This window comes from Anoplopoma fimbria, chromosome 16, assembly GCF_027596085.1.
Source record: "Anoplopoma fimbria isolate UVic2021 breed Golden Eagle Sablefish chromosome 16, Afim_UVic_2022, whole genome shotgun sequence".
In the NCBI taxonomy this organism is placed as follows: domain Eukaryota; kingdom Metazoa; phylum Chordata; class Actinopteri; order Perciformes; family Anoplopomatidae; genus Anoplopoma; species Anoplopoma fimbria.
In genome coordinates, this window is record NC_072464.1 from 18,526,964 (window position 1) to 18,543,230 (window position 16,267).

General features: G+C 40.9%; 1 protein-coding gene across 1 annotated transcript in view; it reads right to left on the reverse strand.

Annotated features, from left to right (window-relative positions):
* The window catches only part of lrp1bb (low density lipoprotein receptor-related protein 1Bb), a 169,522-nt gene that overhangs the window by 113,597 nt on the left and 39,658 nt on the right, over positions 1-16,267 (reverse strand). The window contains exons 6-12 of the mRNA XM_054615828.1: positions 14,304-14,561; positions 13,034-13,196; positions 8,215-8,437; positions 6,039-6,231; positions 5,749-5,892; positions 4,330-4,566; positions 3,824-4,004 (exon numbers count right to left, since the gene is read on the reverse strand). Of these exons, the coding sequence (XP_054471803.1) occupies positions 3,824-4,004; positions 4,330-4,566; positions 5,749-5,892; positions 6,039-6,231; positions 8,215-8,437; positions 13,034-13,196; positions 14,304-14,561 (1,399 nt within the window). The remainder of the gene's footprint in view (positions 1-3,823; positions 4,005-4,329; positions 4,567-5,748; positions 5,893-6,038; positions 6,232-8,214; positions 8,438-13,033; positions 13,197-14,303; positions 14,562-16,267) is intronic.

The following is a 16,267-nucleotide window of genomic DNA, read 5'->3' on the forward strand; positions in this document are numbered from 1 at the left end:
TGCATTCAGTCTGCGGCAATTCATTTCAGCTGTCTCCTCATTCATCGCTGCCCTTCCTTCTTGACATGCTGATGTTGGATGGTTGTGCTTGTTGCTCCCTTCATCAGCTTCCTCCTGCTTTGATTTTCAATATCAATCAACGTCCACGTGACAGCTTGTTTCTGAAGGCTTCTCCCAAAATGATGTATTCCGTATCACAGTGAAATGTGCCTTGTGGGTGCTGTACACCCATGGGAAGGCATGGCGGTGCTCCCCAGTGAGTATTACACATGCTGCTTTGATTCACGCAGGGAACATTACAGAGAACACAGCCGGCACTGCCAAATACGACTTGATAACCATTAGTTCAGAAAACTAATATCATGACAAGAGTGTTCCCACTGAAATGGAAATAAACTGGAATCCAGATTTCCCTCATGTAAAACCAAGTAATCAAACATCCCTGGCAGTCAAAAGAGAGTGCATCGTAGCTTAAGAAATTATTAGGGTTTATCGAGTTAAAGTGCTGCACCACTGCACATCAAGGCAAAGTTAGAAGTCTCATTCCCATTCCACCCCCAAAAGAAAAATAAGTTTTCAGTGTATCTTGTGTATGCCGAGACTGCAACTCTCAGTGGGACATGTGGTATTTGTAACGTGATTGGGTCAACGATTTAACATGATCTGTTCTCTAGTAACCGTGCCCAGGGGATTTGCTCTGTTTGAGTGTTGCTGACTGAGCCATGTGGCCCTCTGTTTCTCATCAATGATAGAGGGCTGGCTAAGGGCAGATGAAACAGAATGGGATATGAAGGTAAATGAAGACTCTCTGTCATGAAGTCATCTTTACGATCTCGTGAATTATTCAGCAACGTTCCGCAGTCACAAGCACACACACACACACACACACACACACATGCCTATGTGCACAGAGACACGCATGGACACCATGTTGGATGGACTCATCGACCCACTATGTGCTTGCATTGTAATGAAAAGAAGAAAGTAAATACATTTTTCATTCTTTTGAATATAATAAATGTGACAACTGAATACTATTTATTACATATTTCCATGTGTGTAGAGCTGTAATAATTAGTCAATCAGCAAATCGATTATTTTTTAAAGATATTTTCAAGCAGAAATGGCAAAACCTTAAAGGTCATAGTTTCTCAAATGGGATTTTTTTCTTTTTTTCTAACTCCTCTGTGACAGTAATCCGAATATATTTGGGTTAAGGAGTGTTACTTGGATGACAGAAGACATTTGAAGACGTTGACCTTGAATTGTGGGTACATTTGAATTTGCCGATATTTTGTAGGACAAACCATATTAAATTCCTCAATAATAAGAATCTGTAGATTAAACGATAAATTGAAGCCCTATTTTTTTATTAAATGCAACCTGCTATTCTATATCCTGTAGAGAGTGTGTACATGTATGATACATGTTATGTGAATACATGTATGACATTCCTAATGTAGCAAAGATAGAGAGGTATGACACTGTTAAGTTGACACTAGGAGTCCTTATCTTGTCAACACAGACTGGAGGCGGCAAACAGAGCAGAAAATAAGGTAGCGAGAATGCAGTGGAGAAATCAGTTGGAGAGGTGCATCCATTTTACCTGAAGAGACTCTTTCAGCAAAGCAGATAGAGATCAAAGGACTGTCGGGTTCAGGCTGAATGCTCAGTCAGAAGCCAAAACTAGCTTTTCTAATAATTTGTGCTGTCAGCGGGAGGGTCGGAGCAAAAGTTATTAATCCTTCTACAAAAAAAAATCATCTAAAAATCACATAATATTCTCCACCCCGAACACTGCTGCTACGCCATATCTGTCAAGGTTGAAATTCTGACACAAGACCAGCATGCTATTTTCTCATTAGTCTCACAAGTTTATGGCTGGGTTCTCACCACAGTTGTTTCTATTGGATTTCTCCTTTACACAAGATTAAGGTATAGATTTTAAGTTTTGAAATCAATGTGTTTTATTTCCTTTGATAAACAGTCTGCACCACTGTGACATGTTTTCTGAGGTCTGAATCTGTGTGATTGTTAATGATAAAGGAAAATAGTAAACTTGATAGTAATTGGGAGACCTGCATAGTTAGGTATGGACAGATGTTAGAGAAAAGAGGAAGGGACACAAATCAAAACCAAGTATGAATAAGTTTGGGGTTTTGGTTTGGTGTATTTACCTACAGCAGTGTATGGCAAAATGTTTGGAACAACCCCCTCGAGGCTTGAAAACTAATCTCTGACTGCTATGGATTTGGTTTGTGTTAATACGATTTAAGCCTTAAAGTGTTAATCCTTAAGATCCTTAAGACGCTCAATGAATTTGAGCTTTGCAGCATCTCCTCAATATGTTAAATACCATCTCTGCTGTTGATGTCCTCCATATGTAAATGTGCAAAGAAATGGGGAAGGAGATGATCTATGAAGACTAAGGAGGAACAGCTATGAAGTTGGTTAATTGGTTAACGAGCTGGTAGCTGTGGTTTATGTTCAGGCAACAACATGAGCTGAAATTTCTTTCACCAAAAAAAACTGTACTCGTTAGAACAGCATGTGTTCTCTCAGTTTAACCATGCTGGTTTACTTCGCATGTTTTCTTTTGAAAGACACATGATGTGAACATCAGTCAGAGCAGATGACTGCTAAAACAGATGATCTCCAGGATTAACATTTGAAGCAAAGTGATATTTATATCTACAAAAAGGCACAGTGGTCTTTGTATGGAGGAGCTCAAAGCAGATTTTTGTTTGCCACTTGAGACCCAGTGAAAAAAACTAATCGAAAACATAGGTAGGTAAAAAAGCTTAAGGAGCTAAAAAACAAACAAACACGAGAACTGCCCCGGCATAGTTGTGAATTCTATTAAACTCGTGCCTATTACCATTTTTTTCTTAAAAAACACCTAGACAAACTTGCACACACCAGAACCAACAACATATCCAGAATCATCGCTAAATCACTTTCACACCCAACACCCTGAAAATTGTTTTACAGCTGGCTGCTGGCATAAGCAGTATCAACACATTCTCACCCCAAGGCATGGAATACTGCAGCTTGGTCAGTGCTCCTAGGCTTTAAACTAAGACACTTTCAGTGAGTTTTCCTTCCCAATAAACCTGCTCCCGGGATAGTTGGATGTGTGTATATCTGCCTTAAAAAAAAACACAAATTATATTTTATTCAGGCTTTTTCAACTGAGTCCACATTTCCTTTCTTCAGATCCTTTTCTTTTTCTTTCTTTTTTTTTTAAATCAAGCAGTAGCTAGCTACTTGCATGAACCAACGCACCAGTAAGCCAGTTGTAGCAGCCCTGACGCACTGTTAAGCTGACGGCAAGAATGGATTTGGACTGAAGGGCGTGGCAGCAGCAGGACACTGTTGGAGAGCAGATGCAGGGCTCTGCACTGTTGGTGCACCCTCGGGCCTCGCTGCCCCAACTCTCTGGGCCGGAACCGTGGCAAGGCTAGCGGTGGGACCGTGCTGGTGCACTCTGTGCCCACAGGACTGGATCCCCCCCTCACCCCTCGTTGGTCTGACAGGCTTCTAGTGAAGCACTATGCACACAAAAGGTTCATTCCCTTCCAGAGCCCGCAGTGATTGTTTTAAAGAATATTGTAAGATATTTTTTTTACTGCTTTATTTTTTGTTTAACACAAGAAAGTAGAGATAAGTAGCCAATTAGTGAAATATATCCTGACACCATGGGTTGCTTTCCCTCCTGTCCCCAGCCACCACTGACCTTTTTTACTAGCTACAGGCTATTGTATCTTTTAAGTGTCTCTTTCATACACCACAATTCACTGCAATTTTTTAGTTTTTTCCTGACCTGTTAAGAGGGTCGACCACGATGGCCCGGGGATGTGACATATTCCCTTCCAACAGAGTCTTCCTGGTCTGGGAGGCTCTTTCCAGTCTGGCAACGCTGATTGTCTTCCTGTAGCCATCGTTGGTCCAATACAAGTTATTCCCAATCCAGTCCACTGAGATTCCCTCAACATTGTCAAGTTCTACAACAGAATCAGCAGCAACAAATTCAACAGAATCAACAAATATGTTTTCCTAATACTTCCTCTTCATGCAGTACTGTGATTTTGATTGGTTTGCCAAAAATATTTTAAAACATTTTTTGTCCTTTAAAGATGATGTACAATACATGAGTACTACTATTTTCAGTACACGGAGTGGGTTTTGAGTACATTAGGAGTATGTGAAATGGCTCCAACCTTACATTAATGCCAGAAAAGAATTACTAATATAAAATATTGCATAACGTCAGTTTAATTAATTCTAGAAAAATGCTGAAGTAAGTATAAAAAAGCAATTAAGACTCACCGTCTTTGAGTATCGTCTCTCTGCTGTTTCCGTCTATTTTTTGTCGCCCAATGAGGAAACTGGTGGTGTCAGCAAAGTAGATGTGACCTGTTTCTGCGTAGTAGTCAATTGCTCGAGGGTTGACCAGGTCCTCGATTGGCACGATGTGCTCATCGCTGGACTTGATATTCATATCCAGGCCGCGGATGACCCCGGGACGCCCCTTACCATAGAACAGGAAGAGATCGTTTTTGGGCTCTGCAAGGCAAGAAAGGACGGACCGATTTTTACTGTTATTGTCAATTAATTGGTCTAATTCATCAATGCTGATCCCAGCATTAAACCCTCTTACCGGCCGCATTGTTCCTATATGTGAGCCAGAGCCAGGGCCATCCATTCCCATTAACGGAGCCAGTAATCAGTGCCAATGACTTTACTCCCCCTTCAATCATGCTCCTGCTACAAAGCTGCCTTGACAGTAAGAACGGGAAAATGCTTGGGCAAACAGACAATGGCAATACTTACCTTGGCTGTGAACACAGCTTCTGATCTAAAATAACACAGTGTCTGTGTGGAAAGGCAAACAGAGAGGCCTAGAAAGCTGAGGCAGCTCCTCGGCGGCCCGACAGCCGCTCAGGGGGCTGTATGTTCTCCAACCCTTTGGGATCCTCCCGAAGAGGCAGGAGGAGAAATGAAGGAGGGCTTCCAGTGAGAGAAGCAGACCTCTCCTCGCTCTCAGCCCCTACCCAGGAGACTGGGATGCTGGGGGTGAGGACCACACATGCCTCACTTCAATTTATCATTTTGTGAGCGAGAGACCAACTACCCAGGAGACAATTAAGCATTGCAAGAGACCCAGATATCAAACCCCACGGTGACTGCTGTATGAAGAAGCACTACCATTTAGCACCGAATCTCATTATGCTTAGGGAGACGGAAAGCGCAAAGCAAGAGAAAGATAGCTGGTGTCATCAGAACATCTATGAGGGGGGAATAAATCAAATGTGTCACGGCAAGCCTCACAATGCTTCGTTACCCCGATCGAACAGTGGTGGGCCCTAAGATTGTGTCATCAATTTGATCTTCTGCTTTTATTGTCATCTTCACAATGTCCAGCAATTGATCAGACCAGCCAACAAATGCAGACAAACTTAAATCCTCATTATGGCAATAATCAATCAGGCTTGCGACAGGTCGATAGCGGAACGTCACCTTCAAATGAGTCTATGTCCACCAGCGGTCATTTTTTTCACTGACAGTCTATGGCTGAGGCTTGTGTGGCCCTGGGCTCCAATATGAAACATGACCTTTATGGGCACATGTTCATTGTTCATTAAAAACAGGAAGCTTTGCCAACAAAGGATGTAGATTTTTTAAGAGATATGTACTAAAATAAAGAATGATGCACCTATTTAAATCCAAGGCAAAATATGTACTGACTTTTACAGGACTGTCCGTCAGAGCCCAGGCTGTAGCCGGTACGACAGCGGCAGGTTCTGGACTTGTAGCTGCCACTCAGAAGGCAGATATGGGAACATCCACCCGGTTTACCAATTGAAGCTACTTCACATGCGTGACTCCTGACTGTGGACATAATCAGAAAGAACAGAGAAACCATTACAAGACAATGAAACATCCTCTTTCTGTACTTACACAGACTCTAGAGTTTAGAGTTACAAGATGAGGAAGATTCTGACACACACTTGCTGTCTATAAAAAGCGTCCTTTACCTTTTGGCTGAATGAGTTTGTGGTAAACACGGAGTCCTCTAGTATTCCCCAGGCTGGCGAGTGTCCTGCTATCCGCTGTGATGTTGAACCTGTGGATCCGTAGCAGCTCCACAGAGGAACTCCCTTTGGAGGGGTCGGATTGGGTAGCATAGAGGAAGTCCTCAAACACAGCTAATGCATAAATGTACGACACCTGAAAAACAAGAAGATCCATGGTGTTTGTTTTGTGTTTTTTCACATCATGAAGCCTGAAGCCAGAAATAAGTAAAACCACAAGAGGAAACAACAACAAAAATATTGTTCATTCATTTCATCATGTAGCAAGCATGAGGGTGGTTGGGTAGGGCTGTCTGTACATTTGGCAGCCCTCACTGAATCAAAAGCTGGACTCCATGGGGAGGCCACTGGCACTGACACCACAGCCTCCATGCTACATTTAGCAGGCTGACTCCCACACAAAGCACCATGCCTGGATGAGCTGTGTTCACAGGAAGTACACCTAAGCTCACTGGGTCACACCTTTACTCCAGGGGCACCGGGAAACATGCGTCAGAATAAAGAAATAAATATATAAACAAACCACTGAACCGTCTCTCTCTATGTGATTTGGCCTTGGCACACTACTTTCAAAGCAATATTACACTTTGCATATACTGTACTTGCATCTTTACCTACAGCAAATGGTTGGGAGGGACGAGGGGAAATAGAAAAGCAGGATTGTGGTAATTAACAGATGAGATGACACAATTATTGACACTGTTCAACAGCAGTGTGTAAACATATAAAAGTGAAGTTTTTATCCTTGACATCATTTTGTCATTTATAGGTATATATATTTTTAGTGTGAAGGAACTGAGACAAATTTGGGGGAACTGAATAAATCTTACAGATTGCAATTCTCAAGTAAAAATCCTAGTAAAATAAAAAAAATAAAAACTGATTCATGAAAGGACTGTGCGGCTTTAGTACACCGCTAGACGTGCACAAATAAGACAACAATAAAACGTGCAATCTCAAAGCACCAGCAAAGGGTGTTCCTATGCGCTTTGCACATATTCAAATGAGAGTAATTTGGCACACAATCAGCCACGTTCTTTGCAAATGAGCTCAATTCAAAAACAATCAAATTCACAGTGCCAAGAAGTGACTAGCAGTTGCAGTGAAATGCTAAGCATCTTCAGTGAGTTGGTGGTAACTGAACCACATTCATAATACATGTCAGTGTTATGGAATACTTAATCCCAATACTGTTTCTCTCTGCCATGTTTAAATACCTTGCCTGAAAAAAAGGGCAAATTACACTCGGCTGCAAAACTCCTTGAGGCTGTTTACGCTGTATTTATCATTAGCCCAACATCTTTATTTGAATCTGACCTTAAGATGGGGCAGATAACCGTTTCAAGAGATGTAAAGTTCATGATGCTATAAACAGCCACAATCCAGTTTTTGTGAGCTTGTCCATGAAAGCGCTTGAAATCAATTTTGTTTGGAAAATAACATTAAATCGCATTGCAACCTAGTGAGTCCAACTGTTAGCAAAGCTGTTACTTTTGACCACGGATACCATGACAGAAAAAAAAACCATATACAGTCTATTAAAAATATGATTAAGAAGCTGCAAGGCATTTGTCATTGTAGATGCAAGATCTGTCTAATGAGGCCACAAGCTAGTGGAGGAGGCCATATTATGCAGAGAACACCTGCATAAAAATAAGGTTTCTAAATGTATATTTTTGCTTCCTCATAAAAGGGCAAGTATCTAATTAAGAAGTTGCTTTAAAAGGCCTTTTAATGAATAGTCATAATCTGTGATGAAAGGCTTCAAGAGTGTACTACAGGAAAGGGACTCTTGAATTGCTCATTTGGAAGACAGCCCCACATGTGCCTTCAATTCAATAACCATCCCCATATTCAAAAGACCTTTTCTATGAAAATGAAGAGTGAATTACAACAACAAGCAGTGAATACACCACCTGTCTTGCAGTGATAAAGCATGATGCCCTAAATCAGAAAATTAGAAAGCCCCTCTCATTAAACAATTTGGAGTCTCTCACATTAAGAGGGAGACAGTACTGATACTAGAAGCCAATTGTCTATTCAGATTTCCCTTTGACGTTTGTCCACAATGACCTAGAAAGACACAAAAGCAGCACTTAAAGTGAAATGTGACACTCACTTGGCTCCCATGGATAATGGTGTGCCTGTTCTTGCCTTGGTAATCCACCACATCGATGTAATCCAGGTAGGCGTCTGCCCAGTACACCAGCTTCTTGACCACGTCCAATGCCACAGCAGTGGGCTGCTCAATTTTATAATCCACCAGCCGGGTCCGGTTGGTGCCGTCCATGTTGCAGCGCTCCACCTTGGCCACGTTTCCATAGTCAGTGAAGAAGAGCATTCTGCAGAGAGTAGGAGTGTTGAAACGATTGCATTGGATGTTGTCAACTTTGTCGGGAGAGAAGAGTATCATTCTTTGCTTCAGATCCTCTAAGACCTATTTCTTTCTGGTTTGTTTGGTGTGATTGCTTATTTACTGAACCTCAAGCCATTTGATAAAACAGAATGACACGTAACATACTGTATATAGCCTAATATGCAGGTTTGTCCAGCAATTGATTTGTCCACATGTTGGAGAATTGTACATGGGGCTGTACAGTAGCAAGACTGATACTAAACATTATAGAATTCTAGGGTATGAAATATTATTAACATTATAAAACCAAAAACACAAGTGTGAGGAATTAATTTAAAAAATGTGATGCAAACATTAGTAAGGCCGCCTAATAAGCTTACAAGCTTACCCAGCTAAAAAAACTAGTGTTACCTATGAGGCCAAGAGTTGGCATATGATTATCTAAGTACATGTTTAATGGGGTTACATGTTATGTCCCATTCACATCTGCTATGTTGTATGGGAGCCGATCTTGAGTGTATATAGTTACACTCAAGACCGACATGACAACTTTGGTTCTTCTGTGTTTTTAACTGTTTTTTTTTGGTTTGCCAGAAACATTGACCATTCATGGGAGGTTTTACATCTATTTTGGTAGGTAAGTGAAGAGAGTTATGCTAGAATGACCATACATTTTTTATCATACTTTAGTACTATGGGATAACCAGCTCAACACAGCAAGAACAAGGCTGTGTCTTTATTTCCATGTCTTTCACATTTTTTGTGACCTGGTAAAGATGCAGACTTTCTTTTAAAAAAAAAAGTCTTCTGTTGACAATCACAAAGAAAATTGGAGTCAATGTGTTGCAATCAGCCCATTCAGAGCTGTATGCTACCTGCCCAGCACGATATGAAATGAACTTAACTGAGAACTGAAGGAGCGGCTGATAAAGTAAGTTGGTGGGTGGTGATCCAAACCAGAGCTAGGAAGTGAATATTTGGCTTACACTCAAGAGGTAGTGCAAACACTGCAGTGGTGCTCTGTTTGTGTTCAATGGGGACAATTTTATAGTTCTAACAGACAGCGGGGGAGAAAGTACGCTTAACTGAAGCATACGCTATGCATTTAAAATACTTATTAGTGCTCCAGGTGGTGCTATGTCACATTTGTTTTTATACTAAAACTTGATTAAAACTGATTCTGCAAAGTAGAGTAAGCAAGAAGTTTCTGCTGCTGGAGCAAAACAAAAAAATATATTTTACTCTTAAATGTTGTGAAGGAGAAGTTAATATAGTTTGCTTACTTATTTATTTATTTCCAACAGCTGTGAACAGATTAGCCATACCAACATGATGATATCGTAGAATATCATGGCTTTGGTTATGTTAGTTTGTTTAGGAATCTTTTTTTTGCCCAATAGCAGTCATAATTTGATTAATTAAGCTTCAGAGGAGCATTTTTGTTTTTTATCTTCAATGGATCTAGTATTATGATAAAGCAGCAAGAACCAATGAGGGACATTGGCTGTGTGTTGTGTTAGCTTACAAAAAAACCAAAAAGGCAAAGTTAAGTAAGACATGAAAGGAGGACTTTGGAATAAATGTTAGATTAAAGCAAGATCTGAAAAAAAACTGCATCAGAATGTTTTGAAATGCCTTTTAAAAATACAGAGCGGCGCTGCCTCTCTGATACATAGAAGCTCAATAACCCGGGGGCAAACGCAGTAAAAGCAGCATTTCCCATTTCCTCTGTGGTAATTTTGGGGACATTTGGAAGGCACGCTGCAGAGCACCTCAGGGTATGTGAGTAGACATAAAATGATAGACAATGTGCGACGCACAGAGGAGCCAAACAATTTAGAACCTCAAAAACGGTGCGGAAGGATTGAAAATCAATTCTTAGAGACACAGGGAGCCAGTGGATGAGTAGTCATGGAAAAGGTGTTACATGTAGTATAATCGGTTTCTTACAATAGGGGCAGAATAACATCAGACAAATAACTGAAATGTCCTATAACTCATGCACTTTGAATAAGTATTCCAAACTGCTCAGGTCTGCACGTAGAGTAATTAACATGGACGCCGTGCCATGCTGTCTTGCTTCGGCTCCGAGAGGACGAAGCTCCAACAACCTCCAGCGATAACAAGCTACAGCCGGAGAGCGGCGGGAAGCCGACTTAATCTGCACAAGTCAAGTCAGGGGAGGGATGGGCTGCCCTTTGAACCCCAGACCAGGCTGCGCTGCAAAAACTGTCGGTGTCAGCAAGGAACCTAGCTCCCCAAACAGGTGCACCTCCATGTGGCATACAAATGATCGCTTTCTGGGATTAGGATGGTGCTGATGCTGTAGTTGTACCTTCTGCAGCTACAATGAGATCCATGTTGGATTTCTGGAAATGAGCTCCCCTGATAAAATAAACAGCATGGGGCCAGTATAAATACGTATGTGTCTGACAGTGAAACAGAGGACTGAATGGACACGGACAATAAAAGGCGTACTCCAAGTTGTTTCTTGATTTTTCTTACTTTCCTGTCCATTTTATACCGCAGTGGCAGTAACATAGTTTCCTTCAGCTGCTTTCTCCAGATTTGCAGTTTTCAGTCTGCAATGTTCATTCCCAATAAAACATATATCATATAGTCAAGGTCAATTATTATATGGATTACTATGAAAATTGGTACACCCATTCATGGTCCCCACAGGATGATAACATAACAGTCACAGTGATCCCTTAGCATTTATTTTAGCAGCAACATCTTCTATGATCAAATACCTTCAATACCAATAACATTCTCATCTTCAAAAAAACTTGACAAAATGTTGCCACAGAACATAATACAGGCAGTAATTAAAAGTATTTAAACCAGGGGACAGGGTTGATTCAGTGGCATTGTGGGAAATATTGATTGATCATCTAGAATCCCCTTATGTTTTCAACGATTATTGTATTGTAATAAAGTACATGGTAAACACACACAAAAAAGCTTTTTAAAGAAAAGATGAAAGGTTTGTCAATCAAAAGGCTTTCCTGATGCCGAGTCAAAATTCTGTTATCTAATAGCAAGAAAGACAGAGGGAATATCCAATAACAGTCAAAACGGAGTGCCAAACCAGAGATATTCTATAAACACTGTTCCTCACACTGTGCAGCTTTCCAACACCTCCCTGATTTATTTTGTTTTCACTCCATTGCTCCAGGCTGACAGACCTCTCTCAGGCTGCCTTCCTCAGAAACAGCTGTACATATCTCACCAATTAGAGGCAGGAAGAGGCCTTGGCAAACCTCTGTGTCTGTTACAGTCAATCTCTAGCCAGCAACCTGTACGTGTAATTCCCTCGTGGGCCAGCAGACTCTAAAGCCATATAATCACCTCTCTATACACACAACAGAATGGGTACTTAGATGTATGTGTGTGAGTTATGTGTGACTATGACAAATCCACAAATGAAAATCAGTCTTCTTCCAGCAGCTTAAATAGGAACGTTTAGGTAAGAATTTTAACCATAAGCCATTTTGCTGTATAATGGTCGAGCAACATTTAATGAGAATGCAGAGATGCTGCCAAACAAATACAAACCCTCCATGTCATAAAGAAACCAGCAGCTAATTATTTTGATTGGACCCAATGGCGTTTTGTGGTAAAACAAGCTGTTAAAGTGTACTTTATAAACTAGACATCCACAAATAAGCAGTAGTTATGGAATGTAGTTCTGCCTCAATCCAATTAATTATATGTTGAGATATAATGTTTACATTTTCTCGGCCTTATGGGTGCTGGACGTGACACTTTATAGAATTTTTGCAAAGCGAGATGATTCCATTGTTGTTGATGTTTGGAGGTGGCCATTACTGCACTACGAGCGCTAGTACTGCAAAGAAAAGGCACATCACTATTATTAGTGTATCACGCTTTCTCCAATCCTGCTCGAATGGGCTCCAAGCTTGGTGTCTGACCTCGTAATGAAATAGCCGTGCTCTTCCCGTGCTCACTGGAAAGAGGAGGGCAGAAAACGGCTTTGAGCTACTGAAACTGGTTCACATTCTGGTACAGCTGCTGGATGCAATTTATTTAATTCCTTTTTTTTTTTGTTTTTGTTTTGTCTTTCTGCATGATGACACATGACACCTACGTAATAGGTTCTGTGTGATTGTCAACCACATGCTGTAAATGTTTCGGTTTTCACTGTGAACGGTGTGGGGATATTTTTTGCTCTGCAGTTGCTCAGCTTTTGTGTGATCTCCAAAGAGACAAAAATCCTGTAATGGAAAGTCCTGAAGGGGGCTTTTTCTTTTTTACTGAGGGATGTGGGGCGAAATCAGTGAATACAAATGAATGTCTCGACAGTAGAAGCTGTCTGAAGCATCACCAGCTATCCACCAAATTACACAGCTCAAAGAGAGGAGGGCTGAGTAGAAAGACAGGGAATCATTTAAATCCCTTCATGGCAACTCACTCACATTCTTCCAGACAAGTCAATTGCTATGCAGTGATTTTTCTTCTCTTCTTCTTAGATTTTTTTTTTCACAAAAGATGCATGATGATAAATGAGCCTCGCTGTTCTTTCAGAGATGGTTTAGTATAAAGGCTGCGGAACACTCACCCCATGAGAGGATCCAGAGCTATTCCTTTAGGGTTCAGCAGGTCTAGTTGTAGGATAGTAACACACGTCTCCCCAGCATGGTCACAGACAAATATCTTGTCTGTGACACGGTCCACAAAATAGAAGTTGCCTGTCAGCCAGTCAATGGCCATGTTTTCCACATCTGCAATGGAAAAAAAAATAGTAAGATTATTGTGTAAAACATCAAAATGTGGTATAATATGCATGAATACAGTTTCCCCCTGCATGACTGGCACAGAAACATATTAAAAAAAGAATGATCAATACTGGGGAATCATAGGTTGGGATATCCCATCTTTCGGTCACAAGCCTACCTCCAAGATATTGGGTCCTACACTTCCCATAATGCAAGTCAATAGCAGGCTGACCACGCCCTGCAAAACCCTTAATCCCTGGTAAATGTTTACACCTTTCAAACTACTTAGACCCAGTTTATAAAGGTGTCTGTTTACAATATCTGGACTCCAGCACAAGCTCAGAGTTATTAAGAAAAAAATCTAAAATAACTTTTTGAAAGCTCCAATAAGAGGCACAGAAGACATCTAACAAAAGCTGATGAAGACTTAAGTAGCAGTTGACATTTAGTGTGAACTGATCATCGCGTAGTGTAAAAAAAAGTGCAGTGCCCCTTTAAATGAAACCATGGCCACTGAGAACGTAATCCGCTGGTATTTTTCCATTATGTGTGTGCAAAGGACACAACCGTATAACCTAACACCTCCGATGCAGTTGTTTCTAAATGAATGCACCAATACTAAGCTGTGGGTAATAACAGCAAGAGGTCAGACCCTGACTCAAAGCCCAAAGAGATTGCCAGTAAAAAAAAAAACCTTACACATTTAATAACAGGCTTGATATTTGTGAGAATCCGGACACTGAGGGAAGGTGAGCACTGAGAAGTGTTAGAGCTTGTGTAGCCTGCAGGTATGAAGGACAGCTGTAGGTGAAAGGTGAGTGGCCCAAACCGCTGAGGCTAACCTGCCTTCAACCACACAGATAATGAAGAGATATAGAGTCAGCTCACAGGTAAGAGTGTGAGAGGGAATACGGGAGATAGAGAGCGAGAGAGAGAGAAAGAGGGGTGAGCATATATATGTGTGTGAGAGAGAGCATTGGGTGATGTGTATCTCATCTCACCACTATCCTTTTGGGGAGGGTGTTCATGATTTAAGAGCAGGTCATCACTCAGAGAAAAGTAAGGAAATGAAAAGGTCTATGTGTTGTTAGAGAACTATGAAAAAAAACATACGTTGCAAACTTTGTTGTGTTCTTATTTCTTTTTCCCGTGTGAATCCACGCAGGTTCCTCGTTTCAGCGCAGCGGAGTTGCCCAGAGGACTCTGTCGACAGAGCCCAGCAGACACTTTCCTGGTTGTGCTGGAAATCCAATGCCAGTGTTCCATTTACACTCAGAGACCTCAGGGGCTGGAGGCCCGATCCATTTAGATGGGTGATGACAATACGATCTGAACCACCAATGAGAAGCATTGGACGGCTGTCACCAGGGTCTAGAGAGAAAAAAGGGACAATATGTTAGGTCATTTTTATTTACCATTGACCAAGGAAATGGTTTAAATTGCAGCCAAATTACGCAAACAGATACAAAGAAAGCAAGCAAGCATGGCTTAGTGACAAAAGAACATTTCTCCATCAAAGGTAGAGATATAAAAGAAAGAGTATATTCAAACTCCAACACCATGTGAAACAGCACCAAAACAATCCCACAAAAGCTTATTTTCATAAGTGATTGAGACAAATATAACGTGCCTGTTCAGAACGTGCTGAACGTTTGGCCTGTGGTGTTGCTGCATGCAGCTTTCCATATAACAACTCATACAAACAACCTCATACTGCGCTTCCCAGGGTCCTGAGCAACACCGCAGCAGTGTTCCTGAACCAGAGTGTATTTCATGGTACTTCTGAGTAGTATATATGGCATATAGATACTACTCAGAAAAACCACGAAATACACTCTGGTTCAAGAAAAAAATACCATCGGCAGACTTAACCATTAGGCAAGGTAGGTAACTGCAGGTGGCAACGTCATAAGTGTTATAAGTGCTTCCCCAGCAGCACAGTGTTTTTTTTTTTTTTTTTTTTTTTAAAGTGTGTTAATATTGACCCTGACGAGATTGCAACAAATTCGAAAAAGCCCCACAATGGCTTCCATAAATACACTCACTAAGACAATCAGATGAGAACTTCTCGAGATATGCGAAGAACACGCAGTAAGACAGAGGGACGGAGAATCCTCGCTTTATAGTTAAATAAGTCAAGTGAAGTGAAGACGGTCCGTGGTGGTAAAACTGAGATAAGCTGTTTTACGGGCTTAATTGAGCGTGCACATTCTCTGACATCAGGTTCACCCCTTAAAATGGGCCCTTATTTATCCCGATCTTACACACAAGTTCAAGTCAAGGGCTACCCTCCTAATATAGGCAATAAATCAGAATGCCTGCTCACATAACTGCTCCCCCTTATCCCTCCGAATCAACTTTTAGTAGCCACACATTTTTCTCCCACACTCATGGGGAGATGGGGTTTTGACCAGGCTCTCTCGACAGCCCTGACTTTTATTCAAGCATGGGAAATGTTAGCAGTTGCAGAAATAACGGCAAAGCTGTCCTCGAACAGACCATCATATAGTGTCTCATTTTCTATTTTCTAAAAACTACAAATAATATGAGGGTGTCTTTGTGTAGTGCATTTTTTTGCTGACATATTTAATATTTCACTGATATTACATTAGGTCATCCCCTAGGCCCCTTAGGCCTCCCAATTAAAGCTAATGTCAGAAAAACTATTTTCAGTGGTTTTTTTTGTGTGTAATTGGTTGATCAAAGAAAGAAAAGAAGAATGCACTCTTAGTGACAATAAGCATAGGATCGACATTTACATCGATAGGCCAAACTATAGAATGTAGTCTCCATTTAGACATGGTGTAATAATGTATTCTATTTGATGTAATTAACATATGTGTTGAATAAATAATAGGCCTTAGGCCTGTCTTTAAAGTAGCATACAAATTGTTTGATAACACAGGCCTATTTATGCAGTAGCCTATTCACATGCTGTTAGTTGACATATTTATTAGCTATTCATCTATTTGCCCATCTTTCGGCGCAGGCTGAAAACTCACCTCTTCAAGAAGTACTACCCTGAGCCTTCCTCGTAGCACTTCGTATTAGTTTGTTGCATTTATTGTATTTGTATT